The sequence below is a fragment of the Chlorocebus sabaeus genome, chromosome 23 (genome assembly GCF_047675955.1).
Source record: "Chlorocebus sabaeus isolate Y175 chromosome 23, mChlSab1.0.hap1, whole genome shotgun sequence".
Classification (NCBI taxonomy): Eukaryota; Metazoa; Chordata; class Mammalia; order Primates; family Cercopithecidae; genus Chlorocebus; species Chlorocebus sabaeus.
Window position 1 is genome coordinate 49,412,173 of NC_132926.1, and position 13,593 is coordinate 49,425,765.

Sequence of the window (13,593 nt, forward strand, 5' to 3'; positions counted from 1 at the left end):
TTAACTATGATTTTTTTTTTTTTTTTTGAGACGGAGTCTCACTCTGTCACCCAGACTGGAGTGCAGTGGCCGGATCTCAGCTCACTGCAAGCTCCGCCTCCCAGGTTTATGCCATTCTCCTGCCTCAGCCTCCGGAGTAGCTGGGACTACAGGCGCCCGCCACCTCGCCCGGCTAGTTTTTTGTATTTTTTAGTAGAGACGGGGTTTCACCGTGTTAGCCAGGATGGTCTCGATCTCCTGACCTTGTGATCCGCCCATCTCGGCCTCCCAAAGTGCTGGGATTACAGGCTTGAGCCACCGCGCCCGGCCACATTTAACTATGATTAAAAAAAAAATACCAAAACCATAAATTTTCAAGGCAATAATTATCTCAACAGTGCTTTGAGAAGGAGCATGCATTTGCATTGGGGAGGAAGGCACTGAGTCGAGTCTCGGCTGTGCTGCTGAACCCTGAAGGCCTGTCAGAGGCTGCCTGGAATGGGATGAAGAGCAGGGAATCAGAAACAGGCAATCTGTCCAATTTTCAGTGAAACAAGTTTCATAATTTTAGAACCTCCCAACATCCAAAATCCTAGACACAATGTTCCTTTGAAAGAATATATTTTCTTACTAAGTTGATATCAGAAATAAGCAGTTTGTTCTTACACACTTTCTGAGGACCTACATTTCTATGGCATTTAAATCTTGGATATTTTTAATGAACATTAAATCCCAGGGAACTAACACTGCATTTCACAATCTCTGAGCACTGATCGATGTTCTTTTTAATCCTGTAGAATTTCTCCACATATTCAGAACGTCCTAAAAGCTCCACAAAATCTTCATCATGAGTGATTACCAGAAGCTGGAAGTTACGCTGCTGTGAGCGACTTTTTATTATCCTGAAACAATATATTTAGAACATATTATTAGTAAAGAGCATAACCCCTTCTTTGATTTGAAAAGTCACTGCAAACCTTGCCAGACACATGAACTTGTGCTGTGTGTGTCAGGGCCCCAGCTACCCTGCAGGAAGTGGAGGAGCGACCCCAGACCTTCAGGCCAGCCAGGCAGGAGTCTCATCTCCTCTCCACACAGTAGGGACACATGGGCTGACTCCTCACTTAGGTCTGGTTTAGGGACTCATAGTAATACAATAACTAGTTTCTTCCAGAAGTTCTCACTAAAGCAGGTATAATTATTTTATTGAGTTTTCCTTAATACCCAAACTGTTCAACTATAGAAGGCTTATTCCTTCGCCTGGGATTTTCCTGACCTGTTACTACTTTTCTCTGGAAGAAAAATTTTAAAGTAATAAAGACAAACTGCAGGTAAGGGGAATAACACTGCTTTCTTAAGAGCTGGGTCTACTTAGAATTCTGCCACCACCAGTCACTAGATGCATCATTACTATGACACACAGGGATGTGAGTGGGTGTTCTGGGAACATTTTGCTGAGGTAACCAGCAATGTGACTGAAACCTGAAAGACTTTTTCTTTTAGCTAGCCACTTATCCCCTCTTCCTGGAGCTGGATGTACTTGAGGTTTCAAAAGCACTCGCCCTTACTTGCGATGGCTGCAGAAAGGTGGCCCTGTGCTGCTCAGCTCTCCTTCTGGCCCTCTCTGCCAGTAAGGGTCTGTCTGGAGCCAGGAGTGCCTGAAACACCTCCCTTTGACCTCAGGGAAAGTGCCTTTTTCTCTTCCAGCATAGTCCTTACGCAAGAGCTGCTTGACAACCTTGGCGTCTGTACCCACCCCAGGTGAATGTGGTAAAAGGTATGTGCAATTTTACCCTCACTGGATTTTACCTAATCTTGAATAAGCTTTTTGAGTAAGAGCTCTGTCATTCTTCACAGTTGTCTGACACATGTGGAAAGCTGGGGAGACAGTCCTAAATCTACTACCACTACCTACAGATGTCTTAGCAGGGCATGCTAATTGCTGTGCATGACATGTGGGTTCCTCTGGTAGGTTTACAGAAAAACCAGACCAGGAACCCCTCCAGTGACCCTCTCCCTGTGAACACACTTGGGGAGCGGCAGGATGTGTCTGGGACTGCTATTCACCATCTAGTTCCTTTAGGAGGGATCTGAAGAATTACTATCAAAAGGTAAAGCCCAGGGCCTGGCACCAACTGGCTTCCCCAAGAAGTGGGGAACACAACTAGAGAACGTTTTCACCACAGAACTCTCTTGATCTTGAAAAACTATCACAACCTGTCCCCAAATGTGAGATACTTACTCAACCAGAGCATGTGCAAGAGATTCAATGTTTTCTCGGTCAAGATTTGTTGTTGGCTCATCCAAGGCAATGATACCACAGTTGAGGCAGAACGTTTCAGCCAGGGCCAGGCGAATGATAAGTGAGGCTAATACCTGGAAAAAAGCCCCTATGTGAGAAGCCCAGCACAGACCTTCTCATCTCATGGCAGGCAAGCAGTCCTGACATGATCTTTTCAGAGGGAAAAGTGGGAAACATCACAGGTTCACTGTTAGGTAAAGCACTGCCCTTTGGGAGAGCCCAGCACTGGGACCAGATTCTTATGTCCTCCAGAAGGAGAACCTGCATGATCTCAGCCCATCATTCACCACAAAACAAAATGCTCAGAGCAATGCTGATGCCTTCACATAAAAAATTACATCAGCTACAACCAACTTGAGACCAAAGGCTAGAAACAGAGACAATGCCATTTATCTGTAATTTTAATAAACCTGTAGGATTAGCAACCTTAAAAATTCTTGACCTGGCTATTTTCCTGATAATGGGGTCTGTCAGAAAACTTTGACACATTTTCTAGAGCCTCTCACTTTTTCTCAGCTACCTTTAAATTTCCATATTCTTGTGTATAATTCTGAGAGTGAGAGAATAAAAAGAAAATCCTAGGTCAAAGTATCAGGAGTATAGAAGTGTGGTTTCAGTTAAGCTTACCTGTAGAAAATCCAAGTAACTGGAACTGTTAGGCATTTTCACGGTTACTAGAAACCTAATACTAAAACCCTCAGACCTAACTGAAGCCATCTGAAGATACAAGACACACAGAATTGACAGAGTAGGGCTATTCTGGGAAGTATAAACTACTCTGTTGTGAGCTGTAAGTCCCCTTTCCCCCTCAATTTGTGGGTGGGTGTGCACGAATCAGTGAGTTGGTAATTTTAGAATAGTTTACGTCTTTTCTTTGATGCCTAGGCAAGCCAGAAGACAGAGCCACAGCCTGGCCCTGTGAGGGACAGGCATTTCCTGTCTTTGAATCCAAACTGCTGTCAACTCTACCACCACCTACTCACATGCAGAGTCCCTGGCTGGCTTCGAGAGCCTCAACAAAAGCCAGTGTTAGGTAGGATGGACGCCCACCTCCATTATTTGTTCTCTCCCCTCACACCAAGGGGGCAATTATTGCTAATTAATTTTCATAACTCAGAATAGCTACAGAAAATCTTTTTCCTCAAGATATTTTTGTAAGTATTTTTAATCCAAAGAGACCATGTTTCACACTCTGTATTTTCTCATTTATAATTACCACTAAAAATCACCAAAGTAGGTAGGGATACTGATTACAGATCACAAGTTGGTCATTTTTGTAGACTGATTTAGATAGTAATCTGCAGATGCTTTAAATTGGTATCAGCTGTCTAGGCTGACAACATCATACATACATGCATGGCATGTTCTTTCTTTCTTTTTTTTTTTGAGATGGAGTTTCGCTCTTGTTGCCCAGGCTGGAGTGCAATGACATGATCTCGGCTCACTGCAACCTCTGCCTCCCCGGTTCAAGAGATTCTCCTGCCTCAGCCTCCCGCGTAGCTGGGATTACAGGCACACGCTACCATGCCCAGCTAATTTTTGTATTTTTAATAGAGATGGAGTTTCACCATGTTAGTCAGGCTGGTCTCGAACTCCTGACCTCAGATGATCTGCCCTCCTCGGCCTTCCAAAGTGCTGGGATTACAGGCGTGAGCCACCATGCCCAGCTGCATCCACCATGCCCAGCTGCATGGCATGTTCTTTAAGCAAAAATTGCAAACTATGAAAATGGGTTAGATAATGTGAGCATCCATTTCTATGATTTTAGAATTTTATTTAAAAAAATCAAGGGCCTAGAGGTGTTCTCAAGTGTAATCTTCTGCCTTAATCTGAAAGCAGAAAGCTCAAGAATCTGTGACATCTTTGTTACAAATCTGTGCACAGTGAAGGACCCAGCCTTGTTCCCCAAGGATGCCATATTCCTGACTCTTTAAAACTTCATTCCTCTTCCTGATTTCCAACGCAGGCTGTCCTCACAGAGCCTCACCTGATGAAAGGGGCCTGACCCAGCAGCTAAGTCTTTGAGTATGTGGTGGTGGGGACTTAGTCCTATGAGGAGCTACTTCCTTAGTGAGACTCCCTCCTATGTTCATTCTGGCTTAAGCTAGAATCTGGTTTGCAATACTATGATGTCACTGATTCTAAAACATCTTATGGTTATAATTGCATTTTTTCATTCCTGCTGGCACATAAAATAGTGGTACATCTTATAACTGATGAGACAGTAACCTTATTCTGATAAGGAGTGCCATGAAAACTCTTAACAGGTCTTCAGCTTCTTGTTCTACATTTAGCCTATGCTGCAAGAATGCTTCAGGCCCTTCTTTTAAAAGTCTACTTTACATAATGTTGCAGGAAATGATGGTTAGCTTCAGGAGGGTGTAATAATAGTAGCTGAGCCTGATTCATATTATGTGGCAGCCAAGAGCTTCCCACCATTCAGGTGTAGCCTTGGTGCTTTCACTGCACTGATGTTTGTTTCTCTCTTTCAGTTACTTGGGTGAGTTGGCTCCCCAGGCTTTTGAGATACCTGCCTTTTGTCCAGCACTGCATCGTCCTCGCATATCCAAGGCCGTGTCTCCCTTCAGCATCACCACTCGGTAGTTATAATTCCGCCTTTTATCAGAAGCTGATACATTTTCATCGGCATCAGACCGTATTTCTATGTATTCAATATCTGACACAGAAAAAAGAATATTTTAAAGGAACCTATGCTCTGTAGCCTTTTGTCATTTACAAACGTATCAAGTAAGCCTAGGAACAACACACGAGGCTGACATTACCAGGGGAAAAAAATGGCTGGTGTGGAACCTCTTTCTCTGGCTGGGAGGATTCAGGAGCCTGGTGGTTTGGCCAGAAGCAACCCAGATGCTCCAGTTCCTCAGCCTCAACTCTGTCTTTCTTAGTTTCCGTTAAGAGCGTCCTCTGGGCTAGGCATGGTGGCTCATGCCTGTAAACCCAACACTTTGGGATGCCAAGGCGGGTGGATCACCTGAGGGCAGGAGTTTGAGACCAGCCTGGCCAACGTGGTGAAACCCCATCTCTACTAAAAACACGAAAATTAGCCAGGTGTGGCAGTGCACACCTGTAATTCCAGCTACTACTCGGGAGGCTGAGGTGGGAGAATCACCTGAAGCTGGGAGGTGGAGGTTGCAGTGAGCCAAGATTGTGCCACTGCACTCCAGCCTGGGTGACAAAGAAGAGCGAGACTCCATCTGAAAAAAAAAAGTTTCCTCCGGATGGTTTTTTCTTATCGCATTTTGGTTTATCCCTATCTACACTATGACAGAACCTATTATGTCATCAGCTAAATATAATGCCTACTGCAGTCAAATATGTAAGTCCTGTTAGGCTCTAGAACAGAAAACTTTACATTTTCTTGCTACAAGATATTGCCAAGATAAGAATTCTTAGAAAATCTCAAAGACATGCTTAGAAAGGGGTCCAGGGAGGTAATGCTGGCATGATGAGAGGTCATAAGGGGAAGAGCTGTGGAGAGGGCTTTGGAAAGAGCATTTGTGATACACCATGGTACTCACCTTGTCCACGATAGGTACTTCGCCACAGGTCACGAATAATTTTATTGATTTCTTCCATTTTCATACTGTGAAATTTCATTATTGCTCTGGAAAAAGAAGCCATTGGTCCTTTATATATATAAAAGATATATAATTATGTGTAATAGTAATACTAAAATACATAAAATATATAATATATATAAAATATAAATAACTTCCTCAATATTTTCAATGGTAAAAGTGGAATACAGTAATAGCTAGAAAAAATAAACAGCAGCAAAACTTTGCTGCTTGGCTAATACTGAAAATTGGTAGGCTTATTTCTAGTGCTCCAGGGTCACCCTTCTCCATATTCACTCTATAGGATATAACAAATACTCCTTTAAGTAAATACTTAAATACTGTGAAAACTTCAGGAAACATAATTTTGTAGACTTTTTTCTTAGGCCGTGGTAACTTATTGGAGGGACTGCTTCCACTGATACTCACGGGTCACAGGAAGGCCTGCTGAATGAACGAGAGGGAGTTAAAGGGGAGGAGGTTTATGGCTGGCCAAGCAGCCGGCAGTCTATGGGGAAAATATGAGAATCGCTGGAACTGCCGCCTTGTCCCTCTTTTATCACTGTTAGGGCTTACCAAAAGTCAGCTTCTTACGCTGCTTTTATTCCTCAGATCTTACATTTTTACCAATGGGAAGCTCTGGTTCAGCGAGAATGATTTAGAAGCTTAAGCTGAACTGACATCAAAATTTTATTTTACCTTCCTATTCATAGATTCAGAAATCCTAATTCTAAATATTAACTTCCATCTTTATATTCCAAATCCTAACTCTAAGCACTAACTTCCACTTAGTCCAGACATGTCCCTGTCCCCAACTCTCTTTTAAGGTAGTAGTTTCTAAACACTAAAAAGAAAGAACAGAAATATTTGTAAAAACAAAAGTAGCCTGTCAAAACCTAACATTGTTCCCACCACAGTCACCTTTCATCAAAAAGCCCTTAGGTTCTCTGGAAGCGGGTTTATAGAACTAATAAATGTTGCACCAGTGGTAAAAAGGCAAACATTACTGCGATCACCATACAAAGGATGTGAGGCAACTTACTTCCATTTGCAGGCCTCTTATCTGATGCATACAAAAAAAGAAACTGAACATAATGCTACTGCCTCTGTAGAATCATTTCATGATCTTCTGGTTCACCAGCAAGAGAGAAAGAAATGACTCAACATAAATACATTTTAAATATCAGATGAAGGACTGTGAAGTAGTAGAAGACTGGAAAAAACCATATTCTGCTTGTTGATGAGAATGCAACAAGTCTCCATTTTCTACCTTATACATTTATCTCAGCCTAACATTTTATGCTCCTTTCAAAAGGAGACAAAACATCTAAGTATTTCCTAAAAACAAAACAAAACTGATGGAATGTTAGACCAATCATGTAAGGACTGCCTTTCCATAGCTTATATATTATGATCCTGATTTTTCAAATGACATTAAAAAAAAGTTATCTTTCCATTCAAGTTAAAAATCTTCAAAAACTAACATAAGCATTCTAATGTGGAGAACAAGCTCCAGACAGGGCAGGGGTGGCCAAGGCGCACACATGCAGTCTGCCTTGGCTCCCTTATACAACACAGGTGGTGCATCCTGTCCCATGGCCAGGTCTGCTGAGACACAGCACTGTGGGAAAAAGCTCTAGTTCAGGGAGAGGTCTCAACCCACCAAAGAGTGTGTCAGATGGAGCTGATGACTACCACTGTGGGATGGACCATTAATTCATCTTCATATCCTCTCTGTCTACTGTGGAATTTACGGCTGTACTGTGTAAGAGATGTGGATGATGAAGGTTGCTACAGTAATCTACATAAGGGAATAACAATGATAATAATGATTATTATTGATGACCATTTACCATATGCGAGACAAAACTATGCTAAATAATCAATGTCATTTAATCCTTACGACAATACTGGGAATTAGATACTGTTATCTCCATTTACTGTTAACAAAACTAAGATTCAATGAAATCAGTAACTTGTTCAAGATCAGAGAAAAGTGGGTAGGATATTAATAGCCCTTGAATATGATAGTTAAAATTGAAAAGGCAGTCAAAATTCCATCTTTTAAAGCCACCAGACTCAGTTTTATGAGGAAATGTTATCAAATCTTCAAGATACACCTAGTTCCCAAGTATATAAAGTGTGACACAGCAAGGAGAAACATAAGGGGAAAAAAGTACAAGGCTATTTTGCTTATGAATATAAACATTCTAAATAAAACCAAATTTAGTAGTAAGGGTAGTAAAAAGAATACATCATGACCAAGTAGTGTTTACAACAAGAAACAGTAAAATTGGGGAAAATAATTCAATTATTGTAGTAACAGATGTCTAAAATAACATTTGATACACTATAACACTGAATTTTGATAAAATATCCTAAGTGAAAAATCGAAGAACGTTTTCTTAACTGGACAAAATGACTCCCTCAGATATCCACAGAAAGCATCAAATTTAATTTAAAATATATAGAAGTATTCCTCCTAAAACTAAGAAGAAGAGAAAGATGCCTCCTATTATGGCTGCTCTAAAATAATGTCCTGGAAATCCCTAACAACTTAAGGATTTCACAATTCAAATTCCTAACTAAAAAGAAATGAAAAATGAAAAAAAGAGAGAAAAGCCTGTTATTGCTTTTGCAGGTGACAGAACTGTATGCTTAGAAAATCCAAGAAAATCAACTGAAAACTTATTCAGACTAATGAGGTAGCCAGAGATAAATATATAAAAATGAAGTTTTATTATCTAGAGCAAACACCAATAGGAAAGGCAATAGAAAAAAAAGGATCCTATTCACAGTGGTGATAAAAACCATAAAATGCCTAGGAATAAGTGTAACAAAAGGGTATAGGAGCTGGAGGAAAAAGCTGTAAAACTTTACCATAGGAGAAAAGAACATGATTGAGTAGGAGATGCATACTAAGGAGTCCAGAATGGTAGATTTGATATTACAAAGATGTCCGTTCTCCTCAAATAATCCATAAATTAAATACAATCCAAACAGAAATCCCAATATGATTAAAAAATGCTTAATAGAATCCATAAGCTGACTCTAAAGTTCACATAGAAGAGATAACACAAAAGAAAAAAAAATAAATTTTAAAAGTTGGTGTACAAAGGAAAATCCAGAAACAAACCCAAATGCATATAGAACGTTAGTTTATAACTGCAACAGTTCAAATCAACTGGAAAGGTTTCAATAGTGTTACAAAGGATAAAAAAATAACATTACCTGTTATCCAACCTCAAAATAAAATCCAAATGAATCAAAGGATTAAAAGCTAAAGTATTTGGGCAGCTGAGGTGGGAGGATCGCTTGAGCCTGGAGTTTGAGCCTAGGCAACATAGTGAGACCCCATCTCTACAAAAAAATTTAAAAATTAGCTGGGTGTGGTGGTGAGTGCCTGTAGTCCCAGCTACTTGGGAGGCTGAGGTGAGAGGATCACCTGAGCCTGGGAAGTTGAAGCTATAGTAAGCTGTGATCATGCCACTGCACTCCAGCTTCGGTGACAGAATAAGACCCTGTCTGAAAAAAACAAAACAAAAGCTAAGGTAAAATAAAACCATCAGAAGAAAACATTTTGATAATTTTAGGACTGGGAAGCCTTTCTAAACAAGGAACAACATAAATCAAAAGACTAAAGATCTGACTACCTAAAAATGAAAAGTTACAAAAGATACCATAAAGAAAGCTGAGGTAGTTGGGCACAGTGGCTCATGCCTGTAATCCCAACACTTTAGGAGGCCGAGGCAGGCAGATCACTTGAGGTCAGGAGTTGGAGACCAGCCTGACCAACATGGTGAAACCTTGTCTCTACTAAAAATACAAAAATTAGCCAAGTGTGGTGGTGCATGCCTGTAGTCCCAGCTACTTGCGAGGCCGAGGCAGGAGACGGAGGTTGAAGTAAGCTGAGATTGTGCCACTGCACTCCAGCCTGGGTGACAGAGCTAAACTGTCTCAAAAAGAAAAAAAAAAAAAAAAAAAAAAAAAAAGTTGATGGACAAATGATGAACTGGGAATAGGCACCGGCAATGTATGTGAAAATAATTAACATCTAGAATCTATTAAAATGTGACAAATCAAGAAAAAGACAACCTAGTAGAAAAACGGGCAAAGAGATATGAATAGGTAATTTCTGGAAAAGAAATACAAATAGACAACATATGAAAGGACATTTAACTTCACTAGTAAAAAGAGGGAAATGTAAATTAAAGTGCAAGCATTCTTTTGTGCAGCCAGTAAAATGTCAGTAACAAAATCCAGACATGGAAACGGGTACTTTCATATATTACCGGTGGAAATTTTATAAGTGTTTTTAGAAGGCAATTTGGCACTAACTAAAAAATATACATAACCTCTGGGCCAGTAACTCCATTTCTAGGAAGCTGTCTTTTTGATATATCTGCTCTAGTGTGCAAAGATGCACTCTGCAGCATTATCTGTAGTAGCACATATTCAAAAGCTTTCTAATATGTTCAATAATGGTTAAATAAAGATATCATGCATTTTACAGAATATGCAGTCATTAAAAATACAAAGTACTTGAATATATGAATGTAAAAGATTACCGCTATGTTAAATGGAAAAAAAAAAACAAAACTCAGAAAAATACCTTGTGATAATGCTCACAAAGAACAGAAAAGATTTATTTGGGTGTACTACGTGCAAAGCCATTGTGAGGGAAATGAAAATATGTCACCAACGTAATAATTCTTAAGGGCTGAATCAAAGTTAGACATTGTCATGGAAATGAACCTAAGTCTACCTTGAAGTGTGTTCTGTGGTTTGCAGTTATGGAGTATGGGGAAGCCCAAATATCTGTAATACAAGGCTGAATGGCTTTAGTTGCATAAGTGGTACAAAATATTATGAAGTACAAAGATAGGAAAAAAATCACATATATTTGGGAAGGACTTCATCAACGTAACATTCCAAGGATGGGAAATAGCACAGGAAAATATGGGACATACTAAGGGAACAAAATTGTTTGATTAGAACACACTTGGTAGTAAGAATTGAAATGGGAAAGCCCAGGTATGGAAGTCTTTGCTAAAATTAGAAGGGAATAGGGACCACCAGCTTTAGGAAAATTAAGCTGACAGAAGTATAATGGGTGGAGATGGGGGTGGGAAGGATGGTAAGAGATAAGAGGTGGGAAAGCTACCACGGTAATAGGTGCGAGTTACTTAGGCTGAAGCCATGGAAAGAAAGCAGCTCAGGGCTGGATTGCTCACACCTGCAATCCCAGCGTTTGGAAGGCTAAGGTGGGAGGACTGCTTGAGCCCAGGAAGTCGAGGCTGCAGTGAGCTGTGATCACAGCACTGCACTCCAGCCTGGGTGACAGAGTGAGATCCTGTACAAGAACCCTCTAGGAGCTATTGAGTGACATATAGTGGCCCAATTAACTTAATACACTTTTGTCACTTGGACTTTACAGGCATTTAACATCAAATAACTTACAGAATGACCTTGAAAGTCCATGACCGTGTGCTGAGGCAAAGATTTGAATTTCATGGGCTGCAAACTGTTATGGTCAAGTAGTCATCTGGCTAGTGTATCAGCTCCACCTGCCTGGAGTATGCACATCTCTCAGTTAAATGTATATACTAACTCATGCGAAGTAGTATGATTTCCTTGTGAAAACTGGTTCTCAAAAGAAAGTGAGAGGCCGGGTGAGGTGGCTCACACCTGTAATCCCAGCACTTTGGGAGGCCAGGGTGGGTAAATCACTTGAGGTCAGAAGTTAGAGACCACCCTGGCCAACATAGTAAAACTCCATCTCTACTAAAAATACAAAAATTAGCCAGGTGTGGTGGTGGGCACCTGTAATCCCAGCTATTTGAGAGACTGAGGCAGGAGGACTGCTTGAACTTGGGAGATGGAGGTTACAGTGAGCCAAGATTGCATGACTGCACTCCAGCCTGGGTGACAGAGCGAGACTGTCTCAAGAAAAAAAAAAAAAAAAAAAAGAGAAGCTCTAAGATCTCAGAAAATAATGATTTATAAATTACTTTAGTCTGATATTTAAATACTCATTAAGAGTCTGAAAGATTTCATTAAAAATTTCAGTAATAATCGATTGCATTTTATGAGGAAAAATGATGGCTTTAATGGCATTGATATTTCTGGTAATCCATGAAAGTCTTAACAAGCTTGCCCAGCCTGCCTTATTTTGTTGTTGTTCTGTTTTGTTCTAGGCTTTTAGCAGACTGAAGCCATGGTTTTTAGTTTTGTCTCTAGTGATAAGCAGAAAAGAGGGATGAGGAAGAGGCTTTATTGGCCCAACCAGAAACAGAAGCTAAGAACCCATGACTGGATTTTCTCCCTTGGACACCCCATAGACCAATATCTCACCTTCCGGGAGGGGACCCTTCCAGTTCTTGCTTCTTTAAACTCATTAACTTAATTTTCTTTAGCTAGACTCCCAAACATCAGCTTTTACAATTCAGCCTATGGTTCAACCACTATGGCAAGATAAACATTTGTTTAGGTGTGAAAAACCAGTGGCTATCTTTGGGTTTTGTAATCTACCCTCTTGAGGTTGCAGGAGCTACTGTGAAACCTTACTGCATCCATGGTCATGATGGAGATGGTGACTATAAGGTGAGCCCTGAATAAAGCCCTCATCTGAAGCTCCCCTTGAATGCAGGGACCCAGCCTCTGAAGAGCCTCACAGAAAGCTGGCCACCTTGGATGCAAAATGGTAAAGGTTACGTGTTTACAACGAGTCTTAAAAGAAGTATGACCCAATATGCAACCTTCCACATCTGGGGAAAAATGAGAGTAGAACATTTTGGGCATAGGGTAGAACACCATATCTTGAGTGATATATTCTAAAATCATTTAAATTGGTATATTGTATTAGTATGGGGTAATACATTCCAAATGATGGATAATTACCCCCTTTTCATCTATGTGTCTCTCTGACCATTGCCAATGCTTATACTTACTGATGTTTTTAGATGATTACTAATAACAGATGGTAATCAGCTTTTCTTGAAAATGCACTGCTGATTTCCTGTGTTACCTTAAATAGACAGCTGAACGCAACAATTACACTGACTGCATGCTTTATTCTAAGACGTGAAAGAACGAGGGAAATTTTGTACCTACTTTCTTCTGGGTTAGAAGGCAAATTTAGGGCTCACTGTATAAACCTTGAAAAGGCCACTGTTTGCAAGCATAAGCCCACAAAGACTCAATTTTGAGGAAATTTGTATCACTTCTTTTCTCTTTATTTAGAAGAATCCATCTGAGTACCATGTAACAGAACTCAGTAAACAGCCTGGTTTTGTTCCTTAAGCAAGTCTAAATTGCTGGAAAGCACTCCTGTACCTCTCCACCCCTGCCTGGCTCCACTAAGCTCCCTCATAGGTCCTCACTCTCCTCAGCATGATGCCTCTGTGACTGAGGCACTTTTCTCTGCCGAAAAGCCCTTCCTCCTTATCCCAGGCCCAGGTCAAAAACAGACTACGGAGCACCTACCAAGGTCTCCATCAGAAAGACTGTCCGCAGTTTGGAGGAGGGACAGGGTATGATATTCCTGTTTTCCCAGAGCCTGACAAAGTGGCAGAGCAGGGGTTGTTGAATTTTTTTTTAGTTTTTCTCCTATAGCCTAATCTTGGAAGTGAAGGGAATTCTTATTCCTGCTGTCACTGATTCCCAGGGTATGAAGGAATAGCTGGAGGGCTCCTATGTATGGTTTTCTATTCAGTGAATACATATGAAACCCCA

General features: G+C 40.6%; 1 protein-coding gene across 1 annotated transcript in view; it reads right to left on the reverse strand.

The window, feature by feature from the left end:
- Positions 1–583: 583 nt before the first annotated feature.
- The window catches only part of RAD50 (RAD50 double strand break repair protein), an 84,578-nt gene continuing 71,568 nt past the window's right edge, over positions 584–13,593 (reverse strand). The window contains exons 22-25 of the mRNA XM_008014362.3: positions 5,821–5,906; positions 4,816–4,958; positions 2,222–2,355; positions 584–881 (exon numbers count right to left, since the gene is read on the reverse strand). Coding sequence (XP_008012553.3) covers positions 695–881; positions 2,222–2,355; positions 4,816–4,958; positions 5,821–5,906 — 550 coding nt within the window. The 3' untranslated portion in view covers positions 584–694. The remainder of the gene's footprint in view (positions 882–2,221; positions 2,356–4,815; positions 4,959–5,820; positions 5,907–13,593) is intronic.